Source organism: Musca domestica, unplaced genomic scaffold (assembly GCF_030504385.1).
Source record: "Musca domestica strain aabys unplaced genomic scaffold, Musca_domestica.polishedcontigs.V.1.1 43, whole genome shotgun sequence".
In the NCBI taxonomy this organism is placed as follows: domain Eukaryota; kingdom Metazoa; phylum Arthropoda; class Insecta; order Diptera; family Muscidae; genus Musca; species Musca domestica.
The window spans coordinates 4499981-4527346 of NW_026712332.1; the positions used below are offsets into that span (position 1 = coordinate 4499981).

At 33.5% G+C, this 27366-nt stretch overlaps 1 protein-coding gene across 6 annotated transcripts; it reads right to left on the reverse strand.

Moving 5' to 3' along the window:
• Positions 1-5141: 5141 nt before the first annotated feature.
• On the reverse strand, positions 5142-9775 carry LOC131804399 (uncharacterized). 6 transcript variants are annotated; one of them, XM_059127237.1, is made up of 2 exons: positions 8146-9775; positions 5142-8054 (listed from the first exon to the last, which is right to left on the reverse strand). In XM_059127237.1, exon 2 carries the CDS (start codon positions 7483-7485, stop codon positions 5410-5412), a length of 2076 nt encoding a protein of 691 aa, XP_058983220.1. In that variant the 5' UTR covers positions 7486-8054; positions 8146-9775; the 3' UTR covers positions 5142-5409. The 6 variants fall into 4 exon arrangements, with proteins under 6 accessions (XP_058983220.1, XP_058983224.1, XP_058983223.1 ...); XM_059127240.1 differs by having other exon boundaries at positions 5142-8074; XM_059127238.1 differs by having other exon boundaries at positions 5142-5233; positions 5325-9775.
• Between the last annotated feature and the right edge of the window lie 17591 nt (positions 9776-27366).

Below are 27366 nucleotides of genomic sequence, written 5' to 3' on the forward strand. Positions count from 1 at the left end.
ATTTAAAGTTTTGACGCTTTGTAGGGTAGGTACCAGAAGGAGCCGACCGATATTGTCCATTTTCACACTTGACCTAGTACTGACGCAAATGTTGAGACCTGCAAAGTTTGAGCTAAATCGGATTATCGTTTCTCTTTCTGTGCAAAAAATATTTTTTTAAATTTCGACCATTTGTGGGGGAGGTACCAGAAGGAATGGACCGATATATTCCATCTTAACATCAGACATTGGGTTACCATAAATATTGGCTTGTGTGAAATTTGAAGATAATCGGGCTCTTATATCACATTTTATAAGAGTTGTAATTATTCAAAATTTGGCCATTTGTGGGGGAGGTACTTGATGGAGTGGATCGATTTTGTCCATTTTCACACTTGACCCAGCACTGACGCAAATATTAAGATTTGCAAAGTTGGAGCAAAATCGAATTATCATTTCTCTTTCTGTGAAAAAATATATTTTTTTGTGGGAGAGACAGACGGACGGACAGACATCGCTAGATCGACTCGAATCTACCAAGAATCTTTATTTATTTATACATTTTGGATGTCAATACAACTGGCATTAAATGCAAAGTAAGCAATAAAATACTTCAGCCAATAGGGTTATTGACTTGCATAAAATAAACACTGAAACCAAAATTATATTATGTCAGTTGTATGCAGACATAGAACAGAACTATTAAATAACAAAGACTAAAAATATTAAAAAAGTTATGTTCTTTTGAATATACATAATTTAGAGCCACTCCCACTTTCCCTAATATATATATATTATATATATTATATATATTTTATTTATTTTTTTTATTTATATATATTCTTGATCAGCATAAAATTCTATGTCGCTTTAACGATGTCCGTCCGCCTGTCCGTCTATCCGTCTGTGGAAATCACTCTAGCTTCCGAACGAATTGAAGTACATTGATAAAATTTTATTGGAATGTATATTATGTCTGCAGGACTTTTGGTATTGAAAATGGTCCGATATTCGGTATTTTGATGATTTTAGCGACATTACTTACCGGGATTGTTTCAAAATTGGTATTTGAAGTTCGTAATGGATACTACACCACAACACAGAAAATGGGCCATGTAGGTCCACTTCCTCGTTTGGGTATTTTTGGGTATTTTGATGATTTTGGAGACATTATTTACCGGAACTATTTCAAATTGGCAGAAAATTGTCTGTGCAGGTCCACGTCTTCGTATAGCCCCCATATATCGGTACCCCCGATATTCAGTATTTTGATGATTTAAGCGACATTATTTACCGAAACTATTTCAAATTTGATATTTGAAGTTCGTAATGGATACTACAGCCTATGACAGAAAATGAGCCATGTGGGTTCACGTCTTCGTATAGCCCCCATATAACGGTACTCCTCGATATTCAGTATTTTGATGATTTTAGCGACATTATTTACCGGAATTATTTCAAATTGGCAGAAAATTGTCTGTGCAGGACTACGCTTTATAACCCCCATGGTGCTTCCCTATATACGGTTTTTTGATGATTTTTGCTACATTATAAACTGATTTTTTTTCAAGTTTCGTATTTGAATATTGTAATAACTTATGACAAAAGTTGCCTATGCAGGTCCACGTGGTCGTATAGACCCTAATATACGGCTACTTTCGGCATTTTTAAGATTTTAACAGAATTTTTAACGGATTTTGATTTTTTTTTTTTTTGAAAATTGCCAAATTTGTACCAAATGGTGGAGGGTACTCAAAGTTCGGCCCGGCCGAACTTACAGCTTTTTTACTTGTTTTTTTTTTTTTGATTCCTTTGTTTCAATATCGATTCAATACAATCGAATCTCGCATAGAAATTAATAAACGGTTACAATCAAAAGGTGAAATGTGGCAAGATAAATCGATTTCCGAATTATTGTGCGTCGCACAGAATGGATCAAATTCGAAAAAATAGAAACAAAAAGTTTGTCGGCGCATATGCAAGTCGTTAAACAACATTTACTCTTCGTAACGTTAACTGACGGCGGTGAGTCCCACTACCAGTTCAATCCCATAATCAGGTAATCAAAAAATCAAAGAAAAAAAAAATAAGTAAACACAAATTTTAACTCCAGTCCTCTATAAATGGAGCGATTGCTTTTTTGAAGTGGTTAATAGACTCTTTGTATTGGCTGGGTAGTACTTACCCATTATTTGGCAATGGGATTTTTGTGGTTCTTGTTCGTTTGTCGATGCAGAGTCTTGAACTTCTAGGTCTAGTCTTTGTAGTTGGATAAGCACATTCTGTGCCGACTCACAGTGGGTCAAGATCCTCAAAAGGGAGTATTTTTACAGTGGAGCATTCTATCGTTTTGAATTTTGCCCAGACATTGATATTACTCTTTGGATGTTTGATATTGAAAATAGGTTTCTCATTTAGGAATGGCCCCCATGTACTCCTCTCTATCGGTATTTTTATACAGTAAACCTTGAAAAAGAGAGTAGTTAAATATTTCTTTCCATTTGTAACACGCCTAAATATTCGTCGTAGAATCCATAAAGTATATACATTCATGTTCATCATAAAATTCTACGTCGATGTAACGATGCCCGTCTGACTGTTGAAATCACGATTCAGCCCACATTATTTGGCGTAGAGCATAAAAATTTGGGAGAAAGATTTTGGTTTTGATGACATTTGTCTAATTTTCCACGGATTTCTCTAAAAATTGGTATTTGTAGGTCATAAAGGGCTCTAGTTCCGGTGGCGAAACATTAAATGTATAGGTCCACGATTTTGTATAGCCCCCATATGACGGTACCTCCCTATATTCGGTATTTTGATGATATTAGCGACATTATTCACCGGAATTGTTTCAAATTACGTATTTAGAGTTTGTAATGGGAACTACAGTCTGTGACAGAAAATTGTCTATGCTGGTCCAGGTCTTCGCACAGCTACGATATAATGGTACCTCCCTATATACGATATTTTGATGATTTTAGCTACATTATTCACCGTTTATTTCAAGTTTCGAATTTGAATATGTTAATGGCTAATGGCAAACAATGCCTATGTAGGTCCACGTCGTATAGACCACAATACCGGCAATATTCGGTATTTTTAAAATTTAACAGAATTTTTTAGGGATTTTATTTATTTTTAAATTTACAAATTCGTTATAAATGGTGGAGGGTATTCAAAGTTTGGCCCGACCGAACTTACTGCTTTTTAACTTGTTTTTTTTTTTTTTTTTTTGAAAGGTTTAACAGCATTATCAAAACTGTCTTACTGGTATTTTTAGTTTAAAGTGGAATACGTTTGATATCAGATACTTTTACATAAAAATGTTTTTTTTTTTTATATAAAAATTTTTTATATAAAAATGTTTTTTTTTCGGCCCTGCCGAACTTTAATACCCTCCAGCCTGGTATAGGCGCCATATAACGTTACCCCTTAATTTAAGGTATTTTGATGGGGAAACATAAAAAAAATAAAAATAAAACATAGCAATATCCACTCACCACCAAACCAGTTTTTTTTTAAACAATATAATGGTTGGGGTCGTTATATGGGGGTCATACCAAAACGAGAGCCTATATAGACAATTTTATTCTACAAAGATTGTAATCTATTGCGAGTCTAAAATACCACATTCGACACAATTTCTTGGGTAAATGTTACCAGGATTAACCAAAAAGTGAATATCGGTCTATATATCAAATTCCGAACTGTCGTATGAAAACCATTGACCAATATGGACAATGTTTTGACGCCGATTGTAGAGCTCTTTATGAAGTACAAATACCAAAAATTTTAACCCGTTGTGGGGATATAATTGATGGAGTGGACCGATATTGTCCATATTCGCACCTGACTTACCACTGATGGAAATATTAGGTTTTGCAAAGTTTATCCTTTCTCTCCAATGTTGGAAACAGATTTGGTTCAAAAGGACCTAGGGTCTAAAACTGTTATTTCGATGAGGTACGTTTTGATTGTATCAAATGATATATACCCTTTCTAGCTATATGACAGTTGCTCTACGGGTTAACATTAAGTCCAGGGAATTTTTAGCACTTTGAAGAGCCATCTTGTAATATTTAGCAGGTAAAATAGAGTTCGATTTTTACCGACATCTCAAATAGATGAAAGTCGCGCCACTATAAGACAAAAGTTTTTATATACATAGGTTCAAGGTTTGGTATTTTCTAATATACTACAATTGTCGGATTATCTACAGTCGTCGGATTTGAATCCTTTTTGTAGAAAAAACTAGCTGAAATATCAACACCTAAACTCAGATTCCAGCTCATTGATTCTCATTTTAGTCAGATGTGTGGTTGTTCTGCAGGACTTTTGGTATTGAAAATGGGCTATAAAGGTCCACGTTTTGCTATAGCCCCCATATACCTGTACCGACAGATTTAATGTTGTTTGACTTCTTTAGTCACAGTTTTAACAAAAACTTGCTGTAAATTGGCAGCATATGTTCCCATTATGTAAGAATATTATTGCATAGAACTGTCAATGTAGGTCTAAGTTTTGATATAGTCCCCATATAAATATACCTCCAATTAGTCGGTATTTTAATGATTTGTGTCACACTTTTCAACGCAAATGTTTAAACTGCAATTTGAAGTTCCTAATCGGTACTAGAGTCTATGACAGAAAATTACATATGCCGGTCCTCCTATTCCCCCTATTCGGTATTTTGATGATTTTAGCGACATTATTTATCGGATATGAAGTTGAAGTTCCTAATGGGTACTACCATCTGTGGGAAAATTGCCAAAGCAAGTCCACATCTTCGTAGGCCCTAATATAACGGTAACATCCTATATTCGATATTTTTACTTTTTTTTTAATTTGCAAATTTCTTCCAAATGGTGGAGGGTATTAAAAGTTCGGTCCTGCCGAACGTACTGCTTTTTTACCTGATACTTTACATTTTTTACAAATTTTATTTAAAGTTTTTCTAAAAGTCAAAAAATGTGAAGTTCACTTTAATATATTTTTAAGTTTTTATTTGACAGAGAACAATTGACATGTTTCTAAGCTAAAATAATTTTGAAATAAAGTGAGCTACAGTGAAATTATAGCATGCTCAATATGAAAAATATTTCCAAAGTATTTCCTAAATTTTATATGATGCATCAGATAATCTTATATGTTTAATAATATGAGTTTTTTTGAGCTTTAGGCCAGTTTTTTATTTTATTTCATTTTTGATCTCCGATATTTCGCAATTGTATAAATTGCATCTTCAGGGGATCTACAAGATAATATAATATTCTTAATATTACTATCACAGCATTGATTAAAAATAGAAACAAACACAATGTTATTACACAAAAATCGCTTACTTGTAAACAATAATCGTCAAGTTAACTTAATAACTACGATAGAATGCACTATCATCGTCGGCTGTTAATATTGCACTGATTTTGTTTACATATTGCACGATCTCTTCTTTTGTGTCAAATGCCTATAGCAATAAGCTGCGTTATCTGTGTCGCTCTTAAAATTTATTCTCTCTGTTGTGTGTAGATTGTTGATGTGTAACATTTCTAATGTGAGTCTTCTGTGGTAATGGTTTTCCGTTTGCAGTATTTTTACTTGTTCAAGGTTTGGCTGGTGGTTGCTTGATATACAGTGTTCCGCAAGCGCTGTTTTTTGTGTGTAATTTTGGTTTCTCATTTTTAAATCAGACTTATGGGCTGATAGTCTAGTTTTCAATTTATTTTTTGTGGTACCAACATAATATTTCCCACATTTTTCGTTAGGGTTGCCATCGCATTGTATTTGGTATATCACATTGTGTTTATCAGGATTTTGTATTTTGTCTTTTGTATGGCTAAATAGCTTTTTGAGAGTGTTGTTGTTTTTCTGGGCTATTATATATTTGTTCTTGTCATATAAATTTGAGTTCTGGAATCGTTCTGATAAATTTGGTACGTAAATCATAGATTTATATATCTTTTCATCTTTTTGGGTTTCTCTAGTAGTATTCCGTCGTCCTATTAATCTATTTATTATTCTTATTGGAAAATTGTTGTTTGTTAGAATATCTCGGATTTTGTGTTTGTTCTTGTTATGGAATTTCTCGTCACTAATGCTCATTACTCTATGTACTAAATTTTTTGCAGTGTTTATAATCATTTGCTTGGGATGTTTCGAAAAGAAATTTATAATTCTTCCCGATGCCGTGGGTTTCTGATACCAGTCTAATTCTAATTTGTCCTTATTTCTATATATTATTGTGTCTAGATATGGTAAACATCCATTCATTTCATCCTCCATGGTGAATTTGATATTGTTGCTGAAACTGTTAAGTATATTCAATGTATCATTGATTGCATCTTCCCCAGTTATCACAAAAAGATCGTCCACGTATTTCGTTAATATTTTGGGTTTTGTTGTCAGTTTTTCCATGCAGGTGTCTAAGAGTTTCTCCATGACTATATCCGCCACAACTGGAGAAGCTGGTGAACCCATTGGCAGTCCTTTCTTTTGTTTATATATCTTGTCGTCGTATTTGAAATATCGGTTGTCTTTAATGCAAAATTTTAGAATACTTAAAAATAGGCCCTTTGTCATATTTGTGTATTCTTTTAGTTCTTCCCACCTTTCGTCGATTATTTGAATACCAAGATCTATCGGTATGCTTGGGAAGAGTGATACTACGTCAAACGAAACCATCCTGTCATTTTCTTTAATCGTCATATTTTTAACTTTGTTTTTGAACGCCATTGAGTCTTGAACGTTATATTTGGAGAATTTGGTAAGATTTTTTAAAATTTTAACCACATATTTGCACAGTTCTTCCGACGGAGAATTGATTGAAGAACAGATCGGGCGTAACGGGAAATCTACCTTGTGGATTTTTGGTAGTCCATACAATCTTGGAGCTGTAGCCACGTCACTTCTGAGTTTTTTCCTTTCCATTGTCGTAATAATGTTGTTTTTGTATAGCTCCTCCACCAGTTCATTATTCTTTTTTATCAAACCTGTTGTTGGATCTTTGTTCACCCGTTGATATGTCATCATATCTGAAATAATACTGTTCATCCTCTGTTTGTAGTCATTAATGTCCATTGCAACCGTAACATTTCCTTTGTCAGCATTTAAAATTAATATATTTTTATTTTGTTTCAAAAAAGTTTTGGTGCGGTCCACTGTGCTGTTGATACATTTATCTCGTTCACTCTCTTTCATCTTATTCATATGTGTGTCTATCATTGTTGTGAACTTTGTCCTCATCATTTCTTGTTGTTCTTTGTCATTCCATGTTTGTATTACGTCTTCGCCGTCTGCTATTAGTTTAAATAGTGGGAATTGTGATTTTGTTGTTGGAAGTCCAAATTTCTCTCCAAGCGAAAGAAGCCATTTCACGTCATCGGGGAATTGAGTGTTTGTTTTGTTTACAAACCATTTATCATTCTGTTTTATGCCAAGTTGTATCATTTGTTGTTGTTTAAGTTTTTCGAATTTTCTTTTCTGTGTGTTTTTTATTTCGTTCTCCATGTTCGATATTATTTTGCTTTCGTTTTGAGTAACTATGTTTATCTCTTGTTGTGTTAGATTTTCTCCCAAAGTTTTTTTCTATATTTTGTTGATCCCTTTGATTGTTCTTTATTTCGTAATGTTTCTGTTTAATTAGTAGATTGAGAATCTTGTTTTGAAAAGTATCAATGTATCCCTTTAATGTATTTTTAATGTGGTATATTTGAGGTGTCTTAAAAATATTGTGAATATTTTTTAAGGCATTTTTAATAAAGTTAGGAATGATGCCGTTGTTACGACATCGAATTAGAAAAGTTAAAGAGCATTTTGTTTTGGCAATCTTCACTTTTGTGTTTTTGTGTTTGTTAATGCTGTGTTTGATGTTGTTTTTATACTTGATGTTTCTGTAGATCATGTTGTTGGTATTCGGCGTGCTCTCCGTGTTATATATTATAAGTGTGAGTTTTTTCGACCTATTTTCCAATATATTTAATAATATGAGTTTTTTTGAGCTTTAGGCCAGTTTTTTATTTTATTTCATTTTTGATCTCCGATATTTCGCAATTGTATAAATTGCATCTTCAGGGGATCTACAAGATAATATAATATTCTTAATATTACTATCACAGCATTGATTAAAAATAGAAACAAACACAATGTTATTACACAAAAATCGCTTACTTGTAAACAATAATCGTCAAGTTAACTTAATAACTACGATAGAATGCACTATCATCGTCGGCTGTTAATATTGCACTGATTTTGTTTACATATTGCACGATCTCTTCTTTTGTGTCAAATGCCTATAGCAATAAGCTGCGTTATCTGTGTCGCTCTTAAAATTTATTCTCTCTGTTGTGTGTAGATTGTTGATGTGTAACATTTCTAATGTGAGTCTTCTGTGGTAATGGTTTTCCGTTTGCAGTATTTTTACTTGTTCAAGGTTTGGCTGGTGGTTGCTTGATATACAGTGTTCCGCAAGCGCTGTTTTTTGTGTGTAATTTTGGTTTCTCATTTTTAAATCAGACTTATGGGCTGATAGTCTAGTTTTCAATTTATTTTTTGTGGTACCAACATAATATTTCCCACATTTTTCGTTAGGGTTGCCATCGCATTGTATTTGGTATATCACATTGTGTTTATCAGGATTTTGTATTTTGTCTTTTGTATGGCTAAATAGCTTTTTGAGAGTGTTGTTGTTTTTCTGGGCTATTATATATTTGTTCTTGTCATATAAATTTGAGTTCTGGAATCGTTCTGATAAATTTGGTACGTAAATCATAGATTTATATATCTTTTCATCTTTTTGGGTTTCTCTAGTAGTATTCCGTCGTCCTATTAATCTATTTATTATTCTTATTGGAAAATTGTTGTTTGTTAGAATATCTCGGATTTTGTGTTTGTTCTTGTTATGGAATTTCTCGTCACTAATGCTCATTACTCTATGTACTAAATTTTTTGCAGTGTTTATAATCATTTGCTTGGGATGTTTCGAAAAGAAATTTATAATTCTTCCCGATGCCGTGGGTTTCTGATACCAGTCTAATTCTAATTTGTCCTTATTTCTATATATTATTGTGTCTAGATATGGTAAACATCCATTCATTTCATCCTCCATGGTGAATTTGATATTGTTGCTGAAACTGTTAAGTATATTCAATGTATCATTGATTGCATCTTCCCCAGTTATCACAAAAAGATCGTCCACGTATTTCGTTAATATTTTGGGTTTTGTTGTCAGTTTTTCCATGCAGGTGTCTAAGAGTTTCTCCATGACTATATCCGCCACAACTGGAGAAGCTGGTGAACCCATTGGCAGTCCTTTCTTTTGTTTATATATCTTGTCGTCGTATTTGAAATATCGGTTGTCTTTAATGCAAAATTTTAGAATACTTAAAAATAGGCCCTTTGTCATATTTGTGTATTCTTTTAGTTCTTCCCACCTTTCGTCGATTATTTGAATACCAAGATCTATCGGTATGCTTGGGAAGAGTGATACTACGTCAAACGAAACCATCCTGTCATTTTCTTTAATCGTCATATTTTTAACTTTGTTTTTGAACGCCATTGAGTCTTGAACGTTATATTTGGAGAATTTGGTAAGATTTTTTAAAATTTTAACCACATATTTGCACAGTTCTTCCGACGGAGAATTGATTGAAGAACAGATCGGGCGTAACGGGAAATCTACCTTGTGGATTTTTGGTAGTCCATACAATCTTGGAGCTGTAGCCACGTCACTTCTGAGTTTTTTCCTTTCCATTGTCGTAATAATGTTGTTTTTGTATAGCTCCTCCACCAGTTCATTATTCTTTTTATCAAACCTGTTGTTGGATCTTTGTTCACCCGTTGATATGTCATCATATCTGAAATAATACTGTTCATCCTCTGTTTGTAGTCATTAATGTCCATTGCAACCGTAACATTTCCTTTGTCAGCATTTAAAATTAATATATTTTTATTTTGTTTCAAAAAAGTTTTGGTGCGGTCCACTGTGCTGTTGATACATTTATCTCGTTCACTCTCTTTCATCTTATTCATATGTGTGTCTATCATTGTTGTGAACTTTGTCCTCATCATTTCTTGTTGTTCTTTGTCATTCCATGTTTGTATTACGTCTTCGCCGTCTGCTATTAGTTTAAATAGTGGGAATTGTGATTTTGTTGTTGGAAGTCCAAATTTCTCTCCAAGCGAAAGAAGCCATTTCACGTCATCGGGGAATTGAGTGTTTGTTTTGTTTACAAACCATTTATCATTCTGTTTTATGCCAAGTTGTATCATTTGTTGTTGTTTAAGTTTTTCGAATTTTCTTTTCTGTGTGTTTTTTATTTCGTTCTCCATGTTCGATATTATTTTGCTTTCGTTTTGAGTAACTATGTTTATCTCTTGTTGTGTTAGATTTTCTCCCAAAGTTTTTTCTATATTTTGTTGATCCCTTTGATTGTTCTTTATTTCGTAATGTTTCTGTTTAATTAGTAGATTGAGAATCTTGTTTTGAAAAGTATCAATGTATCCCTTTAATGTATTTTTAATGTGGTATATTTGAGGTGTCTTAAAAATATTGTGAATATTTTTTAAGGCATTTTTAATAAAGTTAGGAATGATGCCGTTGTTACGACATCGAATTAGAAAATTTAAAGAGCATTTTGTTTTGGCAATCTTCACTTTTGTGTTTTTGTGTTTGTTAATGCTGTGTTTGATGTTGTTTTTATACTTGATGTTTCTGTAGATCATGTTGTTGGTATTCGGCGTGCTCTCCGTGTTATATATTATAAGTGTGAGTTTTTTCGACCTATTTTCCAATATATTTAATAATATGAGTTTTTTTGAGCTTTAGGCCAGTTTTTTATTTTATTTCATTTTTGATCTCCGATATTTCGCAATTGTATAAATTGCATCTTCAGGGGATCTACAAGATAATATAATATTCTTAATATTACTATCACAGCATTGATTAAAAATAGAAACAAACACAATGTTATTACACAAAAATCGCTTACTTGTAAACAATAATCGTCTTATATGTTTATATTATATGTTTATATACGATCTTGCACAAGGCTACTCAGTGGTCCCAACCCTGACAACGTATTTTAACTTTAACGCTGGAAATATTCTCTTAACATATCAAATTTAAATGATCCAAAAATATTCGTTACCTTTAATCCGTTTTTGGGAACCCAAAGCAGAGAATGTGGAATTTTTATACCCTTCCCTATGGAGGGCATATTAACTTTGCCATTCCGCTTGTAGCTGCTTGAACTACTTATGTCAGACCCAACAAATATATATACTGTTGATCAGCGTAAAATTCTAGGTCGATTTAGCGATGTCCGCCAGTCCACGGAATTGAAATAAAAGGCTAAGATTGTACACAGGTTTGTATTTTGCCAGTAGGCAGTTTAAGTTCGTAAATGGGCCATATAACGGTACCTCAGCAAATTCGATATTTTGATGATTTTTGGATAATTGTTTCAAATTTCGCATGAAGGGTTTCATTGGAGCGGTATATTTCTACGCTTTTTTTTTGTTTTTTTTTTTTTTTTTTTTTTTGAATTTTCTAAAGTTCCTTCAAAATGGTGGAGGATATTAAGTTCAGCCAAACTTATCTGCAGTTTTATTTTGTTTATTTATTTATTTATTTATTTTTTTTTTTTTTTTTTTTGATTTTGAGAAACTTGAAGTACTCAATGTAGTATAGTCAGTTCAAAGATTAAATAAGACTAAATAGTTGTTTTTTCTTAGTAGCTGAACACGGTGGACTTCGCTACCCCTTTTAATTTTATATGCATTTAAAATTTTATATACGAATATTTGTTGGTAAAAAATAAAATAAAACAATTTCAAAAACCTCAAAAAAATTATTGTAATACTTTAATGCGCAAATAAAAAAATGGCTCGGTCTACCAACGCGTGAACATTACAGGAAAAGCTGACCATGAGAAAAGAAGGAACATGTCAAATTTAGTTCGCTTACACGAATGGTTTGTCCTTCGGATTTATTAATTTCATAATCGGGACATGGTCCCGAGTTTGACGTGCAGGAAACTGCAATCTATTGAAATTGAGTGGCATTTCTGTTGCAAGTGAATTCGAGGTAGCAACATACTGTCCACGTATTCTTGTGAACAAAATGCAGGTCGAAGTTATTATCTGATTGAGATGAAATTTTCCAAACAACATTTGTTTGGCCCAAGGACGAACCCTATTGAAATTGGAGATAATCGGTAAAAATTTAGATATAGCTCCCATATATATCTTCGTCCGATTTGCCTTTTATTGTTGGCCACTGTGGGCTACGTTCAAAGTCTGCTAAAGCACAGACTTCCAGCTAGTGAAAAACCCAATACATTATTACTTTTTAAGCCTTAATCACCTAAAACCGAGTGGATAACAGCTAAATCGGGAAACATACATACGGAAACGATTTTTGACACCATGTGACATACCACCCCTGAATGAGATCGGTCCAAAATTGTGCAATTCATACTAATTTCGGTGAAATATGTTAAGACATGGTCCCGAGTTTGACATGGACCCGAGAACACTGTGCGGCGTGTTTTTTTATCAGACACTCAAGCTCTCGCTAGCTTTAACCAACATAACTTAAGTCTTAGACTAGACATTTCATGAATTTCACTTTGGGTTCAAAGTCATACCAGGCCTAGAGAAATGTATTGCCAAAACATACCAATACATACATTTTTAAACAAGAAATAGAATAGAGCTTACAGAATGTCAATCGGAAGCCACAGAGAATAAACCAGAAATCTATGGCATTTTTGAAACGCATTGTTGTTTATTTGTATTATTTACGTACATAATGCATTGTATCCCATGTTTTAGTACGCTTGTTTTTCAATGGACATACAAAGTGAACAACACTGGAACTGTACTGCAAACATGAATGTCGTTTAATGCGCTGTTTCGATTTCCAGCGGTTTTTAAATCAGTTCATAGTGCTAGGTAAATTACAAAAATGCGTATTTATATAAATACATACTAGCCTTATTCTATAGTTGAATTATGATGGTCAAATTTGTTTTTATATATCATGGTAAAGTCCATTATTTTGATTTAAGTGCTAAATCCAGTTGATTTTAACATGATTAGTCACAGGGTACGATAGACTTGCTGAATGGAGTGGATTTCAACAATGGTACAATAAAAAGGTAAGGTAGAGCTCCCAATTGATTACAATTTTTTTTCTAAGTGTGCCCGACTTCTGCCAATTCTGAGTATGTATTTGTTGTTTTGAAAGATAAAAACAAAATATATTCAAAAATGATTGGAAGAAACTTAAATTGCGGGGCGCGCATTAATAATATTAACCAGATTTGCCATGGAATTGAAAGATTGCACACTTAGGAACATATTCTTGGGAGAACATCCAGGCATTTCATTCATATTTCGCTCTATTGGACTCATTTTTGAAATGAAAAAAAAATATCGAACAAATGAAAACCACTTGTTGCCTATAATTTTGAATAATTCTGACAGGAAGCGGGCATAGTCTCAGGGCTGTATTTCTGTAATTTTTCGAAGCTGTTCTACCTCCTTATTGTACCATGATTTCAACTGTAAATTCCATTTAGTATATCGACTCTCAAATCCAGTGGATTTAATTTGGATACACGCATGGTACAATAAGGAGGTAGAACAGCTTCGTAAAATTACAGAAATACAGCCCTGAGACTATGCCCGCTTCCTGTCAGAATTATTCAAAATTATAGGCAACAAGTGGTGCCAATAATCTACATATATAAAAGAATGTTGTGTTAGTTACTACACTGTTGTGTAATTTAAGAACCGCTGATCTGATTTTAACGATTCAAAAAAATTTGGAATTGTCTATTGGCGGAAAAGGATAAAATCCAAAAAAAAATCGCATAAAAATGTGAAATTTGAACATTTTCACTTTGACTTTTGAAATGTACAATAGTAGTGTTTTATTTGGCATGATTTTTATACCCTTCCCACATAGTGGTAAGGATATTATGTCTTTGTGCATTTGTTTGTAACATGGAGAAGAAAACGAGATAGACCCATAGTTACTTTTGAGGATCTCCATAGAATCGCTTTCTGAGTTGATTTATGCATGTCAGTCCGTCTGTCCATGTATTCTTGTGAACAAAATGCAGGTCGCATTTATTATCCGATTGAGATGAAATTTTGCACAAATCATTTATTTGGCCCAAGGACGAACACTATTGAAATTGGAGATAATCGGTAAAAAATTAGATATAGCTCCCATATATATCTTCGTCCGATTTGCTTTTTATTGTTATATTGTTCATCCGATTTGTTATTTTTGTCCTCCGCAGCCGTAATATGCACACTGTAACAACAATATTTAGGGAAATATATCAAATGTAGCTCAGAAATACCTTTGCTAAATTTGATCGATATCGGTTCAGATTTGGATATAGCTCCCATATATAACTTCGTCCGATTTACCTTTTATTGTGCACCAAACGTCTAATATTTGCCAAATTGGATGTAATTCGGCACATGCGACGTAATTGTGTCTAGAAGCTATTATGCCAAATTTGGTGAAGATCGGTTAAGATATAGCTATAGCTCCAATATATATTGTTCATGCGATTTGTTGTATTTGTTACCCACAGCCGTAATATGCACTCCGTAACAACGATATTCAGGGAAATATATCAAATACAGCTCAGAAATATCTTTCCCAAATTTTCTCGAGATCTGTTCAGATTCGGATATAGCTCCCATATATATCTTTATCTGATTTCAAATTAATTTTGCACCAAATGGGCAAGACAAGTCCGAATTTAAAATATACAAATGCTTCGGCATATTTGGTCTTTTGAACTTCAAATTATAATTATAGCGTGTATGATTACATTCTCCCATAATAACTTTTAATTGTTATGTGGAGCTCTACTAAATAAGCAAAGTGGTGTAGGGTATCATAAAGTCAACCCCACCCGACTTTAGGGCTTTCTTTACTGGTTTTATTTTGATTTACTATTTTCGAATGTACATTTGTAGTGTTTTTTTTTTTTTGAATTCTAATATGACAACGGACAAAATTGTTAAATACTATACGAATAATATCATTTCAGAAGATAATAAGCTATTAACCGAAAACATCAATATTTTGCCATGTAGGGGTTTCAATTTGATTAACTTTATTTAATTGACTCGATTTCTTGAAAACGGAAATTGCAGGCGGTTTACATTGAAGTGTAGTACCGAATTATGTGGTGGCGAAACTGAATAGATGTCGTCGAAATAATTTAACGCGGTCACACCAAACTTGAAGGATAATTACTTTTATAAAATCTCTAAAAAATCACGCTGTATTGAAACACTTCATAAGAAAATTTAAACATTACTCTAAAAAATCTCTATTCTATTTTTTAAGTTTGTTCTCTCTCTTTGTCAATTTAGTATAATGTATTATTTTTTTCTTCAATTTGGTTTATCATATTGAATTCAATCGTTTTTTGTGAACAAAATAAACAATTAGTTTCACTATATAAAGGAAAGTTGTGTTACTTACTACGCTATAACACAAGAACGGCTTGACAGATTTTAATAATTCATACAATTTTGGAATAGCATCTTGGAACAAAATCCCGAGAAAATATGCCAATAAAAATGTGAATGGAAAAAATCTTTTGGCGTAACTTTTTTTCAATTTGGCATACTATATTGAAGTGTAAATTTTTTATTGTTTTGAATTCTGAATGAATTATATCAAAAATGAAATGAGTGAGCAGTACGATGTTTTTTAATTATTTTCATTTTCAAATTCATTAAATTCAATATAATTAAGGTCCCGCTCCAGGAGGCATAATTGGGACAAGTTGGTAAATTATATAGACATGAATTTCATGTACACAAATTTACTATATACATGTTGTAATATAAATAATTTTGTAAATATATGCTTTATTATATCAGAAGTGACTCAAGATTATCTAAAATAAATTTGTTTAATGCCATTTTTTAAACGTGGGTTCCTTTGAATCATTTTTATATTCAAAGGAAGATTATTGTATGTCAAGCCGCCAACATATTCAATACGCTGTTTTGTCCTTTCTGTTCTACATCTGGTCACTCTTAAGTTTATCATATCTCTAGTATTAATGTGTGCTTGATTCAGAGGAAAAAGTATTGTATTCAAAAGTGTAAATATTCATAAAAAATTTAAAAGCATATTTTACTATATCATATTTATACAATCCATAAACAGGGAGTACACTGTTGCATACATTATTAAAAAGTTGCAATGTAGAATACTTTTCTGGGTAGGTTAAAAACCAATTTCAGTGCTTTGTGTTGCATTCTTTGTAGCGCTTTAAATGCTATATTATTTCTGTTATACGCATAACCTGTTATTAAATAGTTTAAATGTGACTGAATTAAACAATTATATATTATAGATTTAGACTTGACATCTTATTTATTTTTAAGCTTGTAGAGGACTTCTAATGCTGGAGCAATTTTCATCGATGTGTTTATCCCTTGCAAGGTTATTCTGCACTATTACACCAAGATACTTGACACAGTCTGTTTCCCGCGTTAATTGCCCGTCAATAGATACACTAAAGTCAGTATTTGTGGGATTCGATCTGAATCTTATAAGTTTTGTTTTACCAGGATTTAATACTAATCCATTTAACCTAGCATATTCAAATAACAGAGCAGAGTCGCGTTCAATTTGAGCTTTTATAGACAAATCATATTTGTACGGATAAAAGAGGCAAATATCATCAGCAAACATAAATAACTTTCCATTTAGCTGAAGATTACTAATGTCATTAAGAAAACAAGTAAAAAAGCAGTAAGTTCGGCCGGGCCGAACTTTGAATACCCTCCACCATTTGGAACGAATTAGAAAATATTCAAAAAAAATAAAATCCATTGAAAATTCTGTTAAAATCTTTAAAATACCTAATATCGGAAGATGCCGATATATGGGGGATATACGCTATTGTGGACCTATATAGACAAATCTATGTCTGGGGGTAAAGTACTCACAAGGAACTCCTTGTGTGGATTTTCAGATAATTCCATTGGAAAATGTGGCTAAAACCATAAAAATCTCGATAATCGGGGGTACCGTTACATGGGGGATATACGATGTTGTGGACCTATATAGACAAATACCTTTCAGGGGTTAAAGTGCTCACAAAAAATCCTTGTGTGGTTTTTCAGAGAATACCATTGGAATATATAGCAAAAACATCAAAATACCGAATATCGGGGGTACTGTTATATAAGGGCTATACGATATGGTGGACCTATATAGAGAACTCTATGTCAGGGGGTAAAGTGCTCACAAAGAACGCCTTGTGTGGAATTTCAGACAATTCCGTTGAAAAATGTGGCTGAAATCATCAAAATACCGAATATCAGAGGGTACCGTTATATGGGGGATATACGATATCGTGGACCTGTATAGACAATTTTCTCTCAGGGGTAAAGTACTCACAAGGAACTACTTGTGTGGATTTTAAGACAATTCCATTGAAAAATGTGGCTAACATCATCAAAATAGCGAATATCGGGGGTACCGTTATATGGGGGATATACGATATCGTGGACCTATATAGACAATTCTTTTTGAGGGGGTAAAATGCCCACAAGGGACTCCTTTTGTGGAATTTCAGACAATTTCATTGAAAAATGTGGATAAAATAATCAAAATACCAAATATCAGGGGTACCGTTATATGGGGACTATACGTAATCGTTAACCTATATAGAGAATTCTCTGTTGGGGGGTAAAGTGCTCCCAAAGAACCCCTTGCGTACAAAGAATCCCTTGTGACCATTCCGTTGAAAAATATGGCTAAAAACATCAAAATACCGAATATCGGGGGTACTGTTATATAAGGGCTATACGATATCGTGGACCTATATAGATAATTCTCTGCCGAGGTATAAAGTACCCACAAGGAACTCCTTTTGTGGATTTTCAGACAATTCCGTTGAAAAATGTGGCTAAAATCATCAAAATACCGAATATCGGGGGTACCGTTATATGGGGGCTATACGATATCGTGGACCGATATACCCCATCTTCAAACTTGACCTGCCTGCAGACAAAAGAGAGATCTGTGCAAAAGTTTAGCTTCCTATCTTAATTCGTTTAGACTGTAGCGTGATTACAACAGACGGACAGATGGACGGACAGGGCTAAATCGTCTTAGAATTTTACGCTGGTCCAGAATATATATACTTTGTTGGGTCTAAAATGATTATTCCGATAAGTTACAAACAGAATGACGAACTTAATATACCCTCCATACCTTTTTTGGTGGAGGGTATAAAAATGGTAAACAACAAAGGTCCAAGACAACTTCCTTGGGACACACCATAACCAACACATCTCAAAAAGCTTTGACACTCATCTATTGAAACGTACTGCTGTCTTAGACAGGTAACTTTTAGATAGTAGAACCTCTTTATCTTTTATTCCATAGAAGAACAACTTTTCCAATAGAATTATGTGATCAACTAGATCGAATGCTTTGGAAAAATTAAAGAATATTCCAGCCACACCATGAAATCCATCATCCAATCCATTGCACATATAATTTACAACATTTAAAATTGCTTCTTCAGTGCCACATCCCTTCCTAAAGCCAAATTGGTAATCATACAATAAGTTTGTTGTCAGTTAAGTAACTATACAATTGATCATGAATTATTCTTTCAAAAATCAATGGTAGAAAGAAGAGCAATAGGCCTGTAGCTACTTACCTCACACGGATTAGAAGTCTTTGGAATGGTCACTACCTTATGTATCTTTAAGATATCATAATATACTGATTATTCAATCATGCCCTTAAATATATCAACAAGATTATATGAAATTTCATTACAACATTTCTGCACAAACAATGTTGTGATATTATCATCTCCGGGGCTCTTGTTGACTTTCATTGCCATAATAATCTCCTTTATTTGACCATTACTAACACTCTGAAACGCAAAATTACTATTGCACCCTCTGAGTGTGCGGAATTATTTAAAGTTATCGTCATGATATGTTATAATAAGCTGTTTCAAATATTCCGCAGATTTTAAAAAATATCTATTCAAATAATCTGCCTTTTCAATGTTATTTAAAAGCCGTTCACCCTGGTCATCCTTCACCATAATATCTTTTTTCTTTGTTCTACCAAAAATTCCGATCCGATCTCTACTCTTGCGATTAGCAGTTCTAATAACGTTGCTGATTCTTTTTAAAGTGTCATCTTTTTTGTTGCCTTTTTTCTTACGAGCTTTCAACAGTGACCGCTTTAAAAGTATTAACTGTTGTAGTTCTTGATTGATCCAAGGAGTAAGTTCAAATCGAATATTGTTCTTAACTGTCTTTGTTACCGTTGAAGTAAGGAGTGCATTCTTCATATCCGAGATCAACTTTTTAGTTTTATCCGATACATTCAATTCACTTGAATTAATGGAAATATGTTGCTGTTTAAACTGTTTAGCAGAATCATTATCACACTGGGATTTGGTTATTTCAAAATAATTATTTTTCCGTATATTATTTGTTATAACGCAGTAAATCAAGTTATGATCTGACAAATTCCACTCTATGAAATTAACTTAAATGTTTTCCACAAAATTTTAGAAAACGTAGTCAATGCTTGATTTACTCTTGGGCCTTTTTATCATACAGTGAGCACTAGCACAGTCAAAAATATAAAACAACGAAAGTAGTTCATTATTTTGACCACCTTTAAACAAGTCTACATTGGAATCACCTACAAACAATATTTTACTAGCCCCAAGTTTTCCAACAACAAACCAATTGAAGATAAAAATTGATCAAAACCACATTTTTTGAAACTGGTAAAAAGAAATTAATCTAGAGGGTTTGGATTCAACTTTCAAGTTTTAAAATTAAACCAATATGATTTGTGCAAAATTCTCGCTTTTGCAAATTTCAACATAGAAATTGAAATCTTCTCTAATGTACAGAGATGTACCACCATAAAAATCATTTCTATATATATATAATTGTTAAATGATAATATATTTTTAAAAATTGTTAAATGACGATCTTTCATGTATAAAATTGGCATCTAGCTTGCTTTAGCTGGAAGATTCGAGCACATTTAAGCAAACAAAAGTGACCGAAAACCCGTTATGGGGCTCATTTTAAAACATGGACCTACTTCTTTCGTATGACAATAATCCCCCACTAGGAACTCACATGCAACATTCATTGGGACTGCTATTAATGAAATACAGATTAACAATAGCAGAGCAACTTGGACATTTAGTAAGAAAAGAATTTACATCCAGAAATTCTTCCTAAATTTCCAAGATACCTTAAATCGCTTTTGCAGGCCATGATATGGGTCATAACACCCGAATAAGGGTACAACCCGATTTCAAGTACATTTTAAACATATTTTTCATACCAATTTCGGCAAATGTTGAATAAACCATACATGCAAAATCTGATCACGTATTGGTATAACCATTATATCATTTAAGCTATTTTCGGAGTCTTGGCCACTTTTTTCACTTTTTTTTGCTCTTATTTGGCATCTTTGTTTCGAAGAGGGTGGAAAACCTCTACTTATAAAATTTTCAGTTTTCGGAGTAGGGTACTTAGACTACTGTGGTAAAGAACCATCTTACAGATAATTGTCCACATAGTCATGTATTTAAGTATAGTCCCCACATTATCTTAATACCACGCAGCACGACATTCTAAACGTAGGAAATAAAAATTCCAAATTACAGCTAATGTGAATGGAAAATGCTGATAAGCTCTTTACAATACCAAAAATTGAGCTGAGGCTATTACAGATGTTCTACTTCATATAGCTTTTTAACAATCTACATCATTTAGCGTTGTAACAATCAAATTAAAGCCTATGGATGAAAAATAAGTTCAGGCTATCAAAATATCTAAGACCGACGGTACGTGCCATGAATATTTATTTCTATTTAGAAATTACTGCGATTTATTATGCTTTACAAAATATGCATTAGGTAAAATAATCTCAATATGACTATCAAAATTACACCTTTAATTGGAAAACAATTTACTTTAAGTCCAGCAATTCCATTATATGGTATATTGCGGAAAACTGTAGATAAAACAATGAAAATATTGAAAGTTGGAAAGGAATCCTTTTTTGACGTCTGTCTCTAAAATTACCGTAAAATTAAAATCAATTTCTTACCAAATTCATCGCTTGCATGCATTGAGTTGACAAGCTCTTCCAATAAAATATGTCTTAAGCCCTTTTGCAGTTTAACTCACAGTAACTTATGATAATACAAAAGTGTGCGAGCTGAGATGAAATAGCTTAGATTCGAACAAAAGATATGAACATCAAAAAGGATTTACTTGAATCGAAGAAGAAAAACGAAATAAGATTCCATTGCTTTTGTTTCATTTCTTCTTTAGGAATCAAGAATTTCGCGTACAAATGCAGCAAGAATGCGACTAAGCAAAAAATGCGCAATTCTGTTAGGGAATCGGTCAAAGAAAACGGAAATACATTGTCGCTACTTTAAATGATTTGACTTCAAAAGTTTTTCCAGTAAAAAATGTCCATTAATCCAAACATTGCAAGGAAATTCCAGCTCATTATCCATGGCACAACAAAAGAGTTTCTATTCTTTTTACAATAACCGATATAATATCTCATCTTGTCACTCATTACAGTTCTAACTGCCGGAAACCGGTACCATCGATATTACAGTATTTTGAAGACTTTTTACCAACCGATTTCACTGACAAAACCCCTTTGCTTGTAAGGGTTTTCTAAATGTTTTCTTTGCCTAATGGTGGAGGGTATAAACAGTTCACCGGGCCTAACTAAATTCATTTTTACTTGTTTTTAATTAGGGTTACCGATGTTTGAAAATATAATCTACACTAAAACTAAAATACCCACAGGTGTCGACAATACTGGGTGAGATGGCCAACTTCAGCTGTCATTTCTAAGTCACTCGTCCGACAGCTGTTAAAATTATTCCAGAGACAGCTCATTGTATTGTTTACAAGCGTACAAAAGTATTTGGTGAGAATTTTCCAGAAAAAAAAATTATTCCTGTGTGATTGCTTTTTATTTGGCTGGAAAACCAAAAGTGGTTATCGTTAGAGCACTACAGCATTTAAATGTGAATAAATCTTTTGTGTCTCGCACCATCGCTCGTTACCGTGATACTGGTAGCGTAGCCCGACGTCAAGAAAGTGGACGGAAGAAAACAGCAACATTAGCAGAAATGTTTCGAAAAGTAAAGAAGGGACTTGATCGAAACCCTCGTCGCAGTGGCCGAAAAATGGCTCGTGAGCTGAACATGTCGCAATATTCAATTCGGCAAATATTGAAAATGAGCTCGGGGTAAAGCCATTGATATTCCAAAAAGTCCAAGAACTTACATAGCAGAAGAAAGAAAATAGACTCAAAAGAGCTAAAGAGTTGCTTCGCTTGGCCGAAAGTGGTGAACTGCCGAATTTGGTTTTCCCCGATGAGAATACATTCGTTGTCCAGCAGTTTGTAAATAAAGAAAATGATCGTGTTTACTTGTCAAAGCTGGTCAGCTGAAAATGTGCACCTTTGGTTGGCCAACTGAACTCAAGCGCCGGCCATGGTGATGGTGGGGGAATGGGCCAAAATACCGCAGAGCAATGGGCCAAAATACCGCAGAGCAATATTCGCGCAGAGTGTGACGGTTTCATTTGACATTTGAAGTGTTTAAATGCCCTGGGCAAATATTCACATCATATGGCTTTCTAATACCAATTATTAGTTTGGTTAAGAAGCCTTTTCTAATCAAATGGACTGTAATTTGGAACTTTGAAATCGTATCGTTTAAAAAGCAGTGGTTCAAGGGATTTAGTGTTTCGCTGGGACCGCATAAATTATGAGGCATGTCACAGGAACGAATTCCGTACGAAAGTGATTTTAAATTCGTATTTAGCTTCTTTAGATTATGTAAAACGCAATTTTTTTCGGTTTGAAACCACTTTTATTTTTACAAGTGAAATTGTATTTTTATGGAAACTTGTAACTTTAAAACACTCGCAAAACACTTTTAAGTAATAACAAGTAAAAAACATTAAACATTTTAATACGCTCAACCTTAGAGTAAAGCAAACATTAGAACCCATTATGACCCAGATATACCAATTTTTAGACAAATCCGTGAAAAAATGTGCAAAAATTATCCAAATGCCAGGAGGTGCCATTAGGGGGGCTATAGCAAAGCCTGGAGCTATACATACAATGTTTCGCCACATGAACTAAGGCTGCAAATACATAAAAAGCTTGAAGTCATGGCTAGGCATATTAATGCCAAATTACAATGAAAAACGACGGCAGGATTTTAGTGCGGCTCTGTAATTCCTTTGTGAAATGTCACAAAATAGGCCGTGCCATGACTTCAAGCTTCTTATGTACTTAGCCCTTAAGACCCATTATGATTTAAAAAACAATTTTCCGACAAATCTGTGAAAGAATATGGCAAAAACCATCAAAATACCGAATATCGGGACGTAGCGTTATGTGGAGGCTATACCAAATCGTGGGCTGTATCGTGATTTCAACAGACAGACGGACATCCCCAAATCGAATTAGAATTTTATGCTGATTATGAATATATATACTTTATGGGGTCTACGACGAATATCTAGGGATGTTACAAACGGAATGACAAAGTTAATATACCCTCCTTTCCAAGGTGGAGGGTATAAAAATGTTGTCTTAATGACAAATATACAATTAAATTTACTTTTTATACCCTCCACCATACTATGGAGGGTATATTAACTTTGTCATTCCGTTTGTAACTCCTCGAAATACTCATATCAGACCCAACAAAGTATATATATAAAGTATACCTACCGATATTCGGTATTTTGATGATTTTAGCGACATTATTAACCGGAATTGTTTAAAATTTGGTATTTGAAGTTCGTAATGGATACTACAGCCTAAGACAGAAAATTGTCCACGTCTTCGTATAGCCCCCATAAAACAGTACCTCCCTATATTCGGTATTTTGATGGCTTTAACGTTATTAATCACCGGAATTGTTTCAAATTACGTATTTGGAGTTCGTAATGGGAACTACAGTCTGTGACAGAAAATTGTCTATGCAGGTCCAGGTCTTCGTATAGCCCCCATATTCCAGTACCTCCCTATATTCGGTGTTTTGAAGAGTTTAGGTACAATAACCACCGAAAGTGTTTGAGATGCCGTATTTAAAGTTGGTAATGGATGCTACAGCCTATGACAGAAAATTGTCTATGCTGGTCCAGGTCTTCGCACAGCTCCGATATAACGGTACCTCCCTATATACGATATTTTGATGATTTTAGCTACATTATTCACCGTTTACTTCAGGTTTCGAATTTGAAAATGATAATGACTTATGACAAACAATGCCTATGTATTTCCACGTCGTATAGGCACCAAAATAACGGCTATATTCGGTATTTTTAATATTGTAACCGAATTTTTTAAGGATTTTATTTCCAAAGTCGTTCCAACTGGTGGAGGGTATTCAAAGTTCGGCCCGGCCGAACTTACTGCTTATTAACTTGTTTATATTTATACCCTACAACACTATGTGTTGGGGGTATTATAAGTTTGATTGGGCCAAAAATTATGTAACACCTCGAAATATTTGTTTCCCACATAGGAAAGTATATATGGATCTTCCTATCTCGCCGAGCTGAGTCGATCTAGCTATGTATGTCCGTCCGTTCGTCTGTCCGTCTGTCCATGTTAATTTCTAATCACTCTACAGGTCGCAATTATGGTCCGATCTTCACGAAATTTAGAATGAAGGTGGGGATAGGGTCAGAATAGAACCCTATTTCTTTTGGAGATGATCGCATAAAATTTAGGGGTAGAAATGGAGCAAAACTGAAAAAATTCCTGATTTTGCAGTTGCTCTACAGGTCGCAATTATAGACCAATCGACGCGGAAGTTAGCATGGGGCTAGAGCTTTGGGCTGGGCAGAAGCCTTCCAATTTTGATGATCATCGGGTAATATTTAGTGGGTGAAAAAGGCTATGACATTTGAGTTAAATAAAATCAAATTTTCCTTTAAACCGCGAATATTTTTAATCCCGGCGAAATCACAAACAGACGAACAGGTCAATCCTGACCGTTGCGTAGATGCCGATAGTAAATATTTCGGATATATATAGCGAAATATATACAATGTATATGTACAAAGGAAGGGGATGTTAGCTAAAATGCTTATATCTCAAGAATGGCTGGACTGATTTTGACAAATTTTGTCAATGTAGAATGCGCTCATGGCATAAAAGGACAAAATCTAAAAAAAAATACATAAAAAACGCCTATAATGATGTTAATATAGATTTTTAGTATTTTGTGACATATTTTAATTTTTCATATTTTTTATCGCATGCGATTTTTTCAATTTGACTTATAATATTAAAGTGTATATTTTGTAATATTTTTTCACCTTACAACACAGGTTGGGGATATTGTATATATATTGCAATTATCGTCCGATCCTCACGAAAAGGGTAGGGTTAGGCTCAGAATGGCTAGGCCTATTGTTTTCAAAGATGTCCGCAATATATTTAGGGGTTGAAATTGACCAGCATTACTAACAGGCGATATCCGACGATAGCCAAATATCGTAGACAAGAAAATCATATAGATGAGTCTAAATTTGGAGATTTGAGATGTTTCAAATGAACCAAAACAGAAAAAAAATTCCTGATACAAAATTGAAGCCATTCGACATGCCTGGGAAGAGCGATAAGGACAGGGAAGAATTCTAGCATTTTTGCACAACAACTAACAACACGACATAGTTCGTAAATATTGGGGAAATGTCCCTATTCAAAATGCTAAGGGTAATATCTGCTCAGTGCTCCGTGACATAGTTTCAATAAATAAAATGGATTAGGACATAAGAGGGCTTCTAACGTGTTGTAGTGTTGTAGGGTATCACATGGTCGGCCCCGCACGACTATAGCCTTTGCTTACTTGTCTTATGTATAATAATTAGCAAATGTTAATGGTTTCTCAATTGACGAAGCCAACAAAGTGTTTTTATACCCTCCACCATATATAGTTTGGAGGGTATATTAACTTCGTCTGTCTGTCCGTCCGTCCGACTGTTCTCATCACGCTGCAGTCAAAACGAATTAAGATAGGAAGTTAAAATTTTGCACAGATCAGTATTTTGTGTGCAGGCAGGTCAAGTTCGTAGATGGGCTATATCGGTCCACGATATCATGTAGCCCCCATATAACGGTACCCCCAATATTCGGTATTTTTGATGATTTTAAACACATTTTTTAACGGATGATACCAATACCAAAAGTCCTGCAGACATAATACACATATGAGTAAATTGTTATCAACTTACTTCATTTCGTTCGGAAACTAGAGTGATTTCCACAGCCGGACAGACGGACGACATAGAATTTTATGCTGATCAAGAATATATATAGGGTAAGTGTGCCTAAGTTCGGCATGTCCCAGTAGTCGGCAGTTTTGAAATTTAAACTTAAATAATTAAAAATGGAATTGACCAAATAATGAAATAATTGCAAAAAAAAACGTCAACAGTGTTCTCTGCTCTCTTTCTGTAAAAAAACAATGAGCTCCGATCATTTATTACGAGAGAATAACGGTTTTCGTCAGTGAGTGTCTTCCAACGCTTGCGATAGTGCTTGTTTGTAAAGAAAAAATTGGTGGTGGCGTCAACTTAATAATCGATTTAAGTAAATTAAATTTAATACTTTTGGAATCAGAAATATTTTATAACAGTAAATAACAGTCTAAAGATCATTTTATAACTTAAAAAACATACATAATCAAGCATTTTTCTCTTAGTCGGCAGGGGGTGCCGATTACTAGAAAAATATCATTTTTGACCTATTTCACCAAAACTTAAGAAAAGTATAAAAAAATAATCCAAAAACTACTCAAATAAAAAAATAGTTTTGAGTCCTGCAGTTGCTATTATTTGTGCTTTTCGACCAACTTTTCTAAATTAAGTAGTTTTTTTTTTTTTTTAAATCAGCTATTTCACGTTTTAGGTAGCGGTGGCATTTAAAAAAATTGTTGGTTATCTAAAGGAAAAATATCAATTCACAAATTCCAAATATAAGAAAGGTACTTTTTTATTTAATCTCATTTTTATTTTAATTGAAAATCCATACTATTCTTTTCTACTATATTTGGTTTAGAATGATAATTAAATAAAACACTATTTAAAAACGAAACTAGTTAATGAAACTGTGAATTAGTATTACAGCATTGTTTTATACTATTTTAAATAAAAAAAAATATACAAAATAATATTTTTTTAATGAAATAGCATATGCCGACTACTGGCAAATAGACATGCTGAGTATTGGAAAATGGTGCCGACTACTGGCAAAAA

Coding starts and splice junctions, on each gene's coding strand:
- LOC131804399 (XM_059127237.1), bottom strand. CDS start 7,485: ATGGAGAACGAAATAAAAAACACACAGAAAAGAAAATTCGAAAAACTT.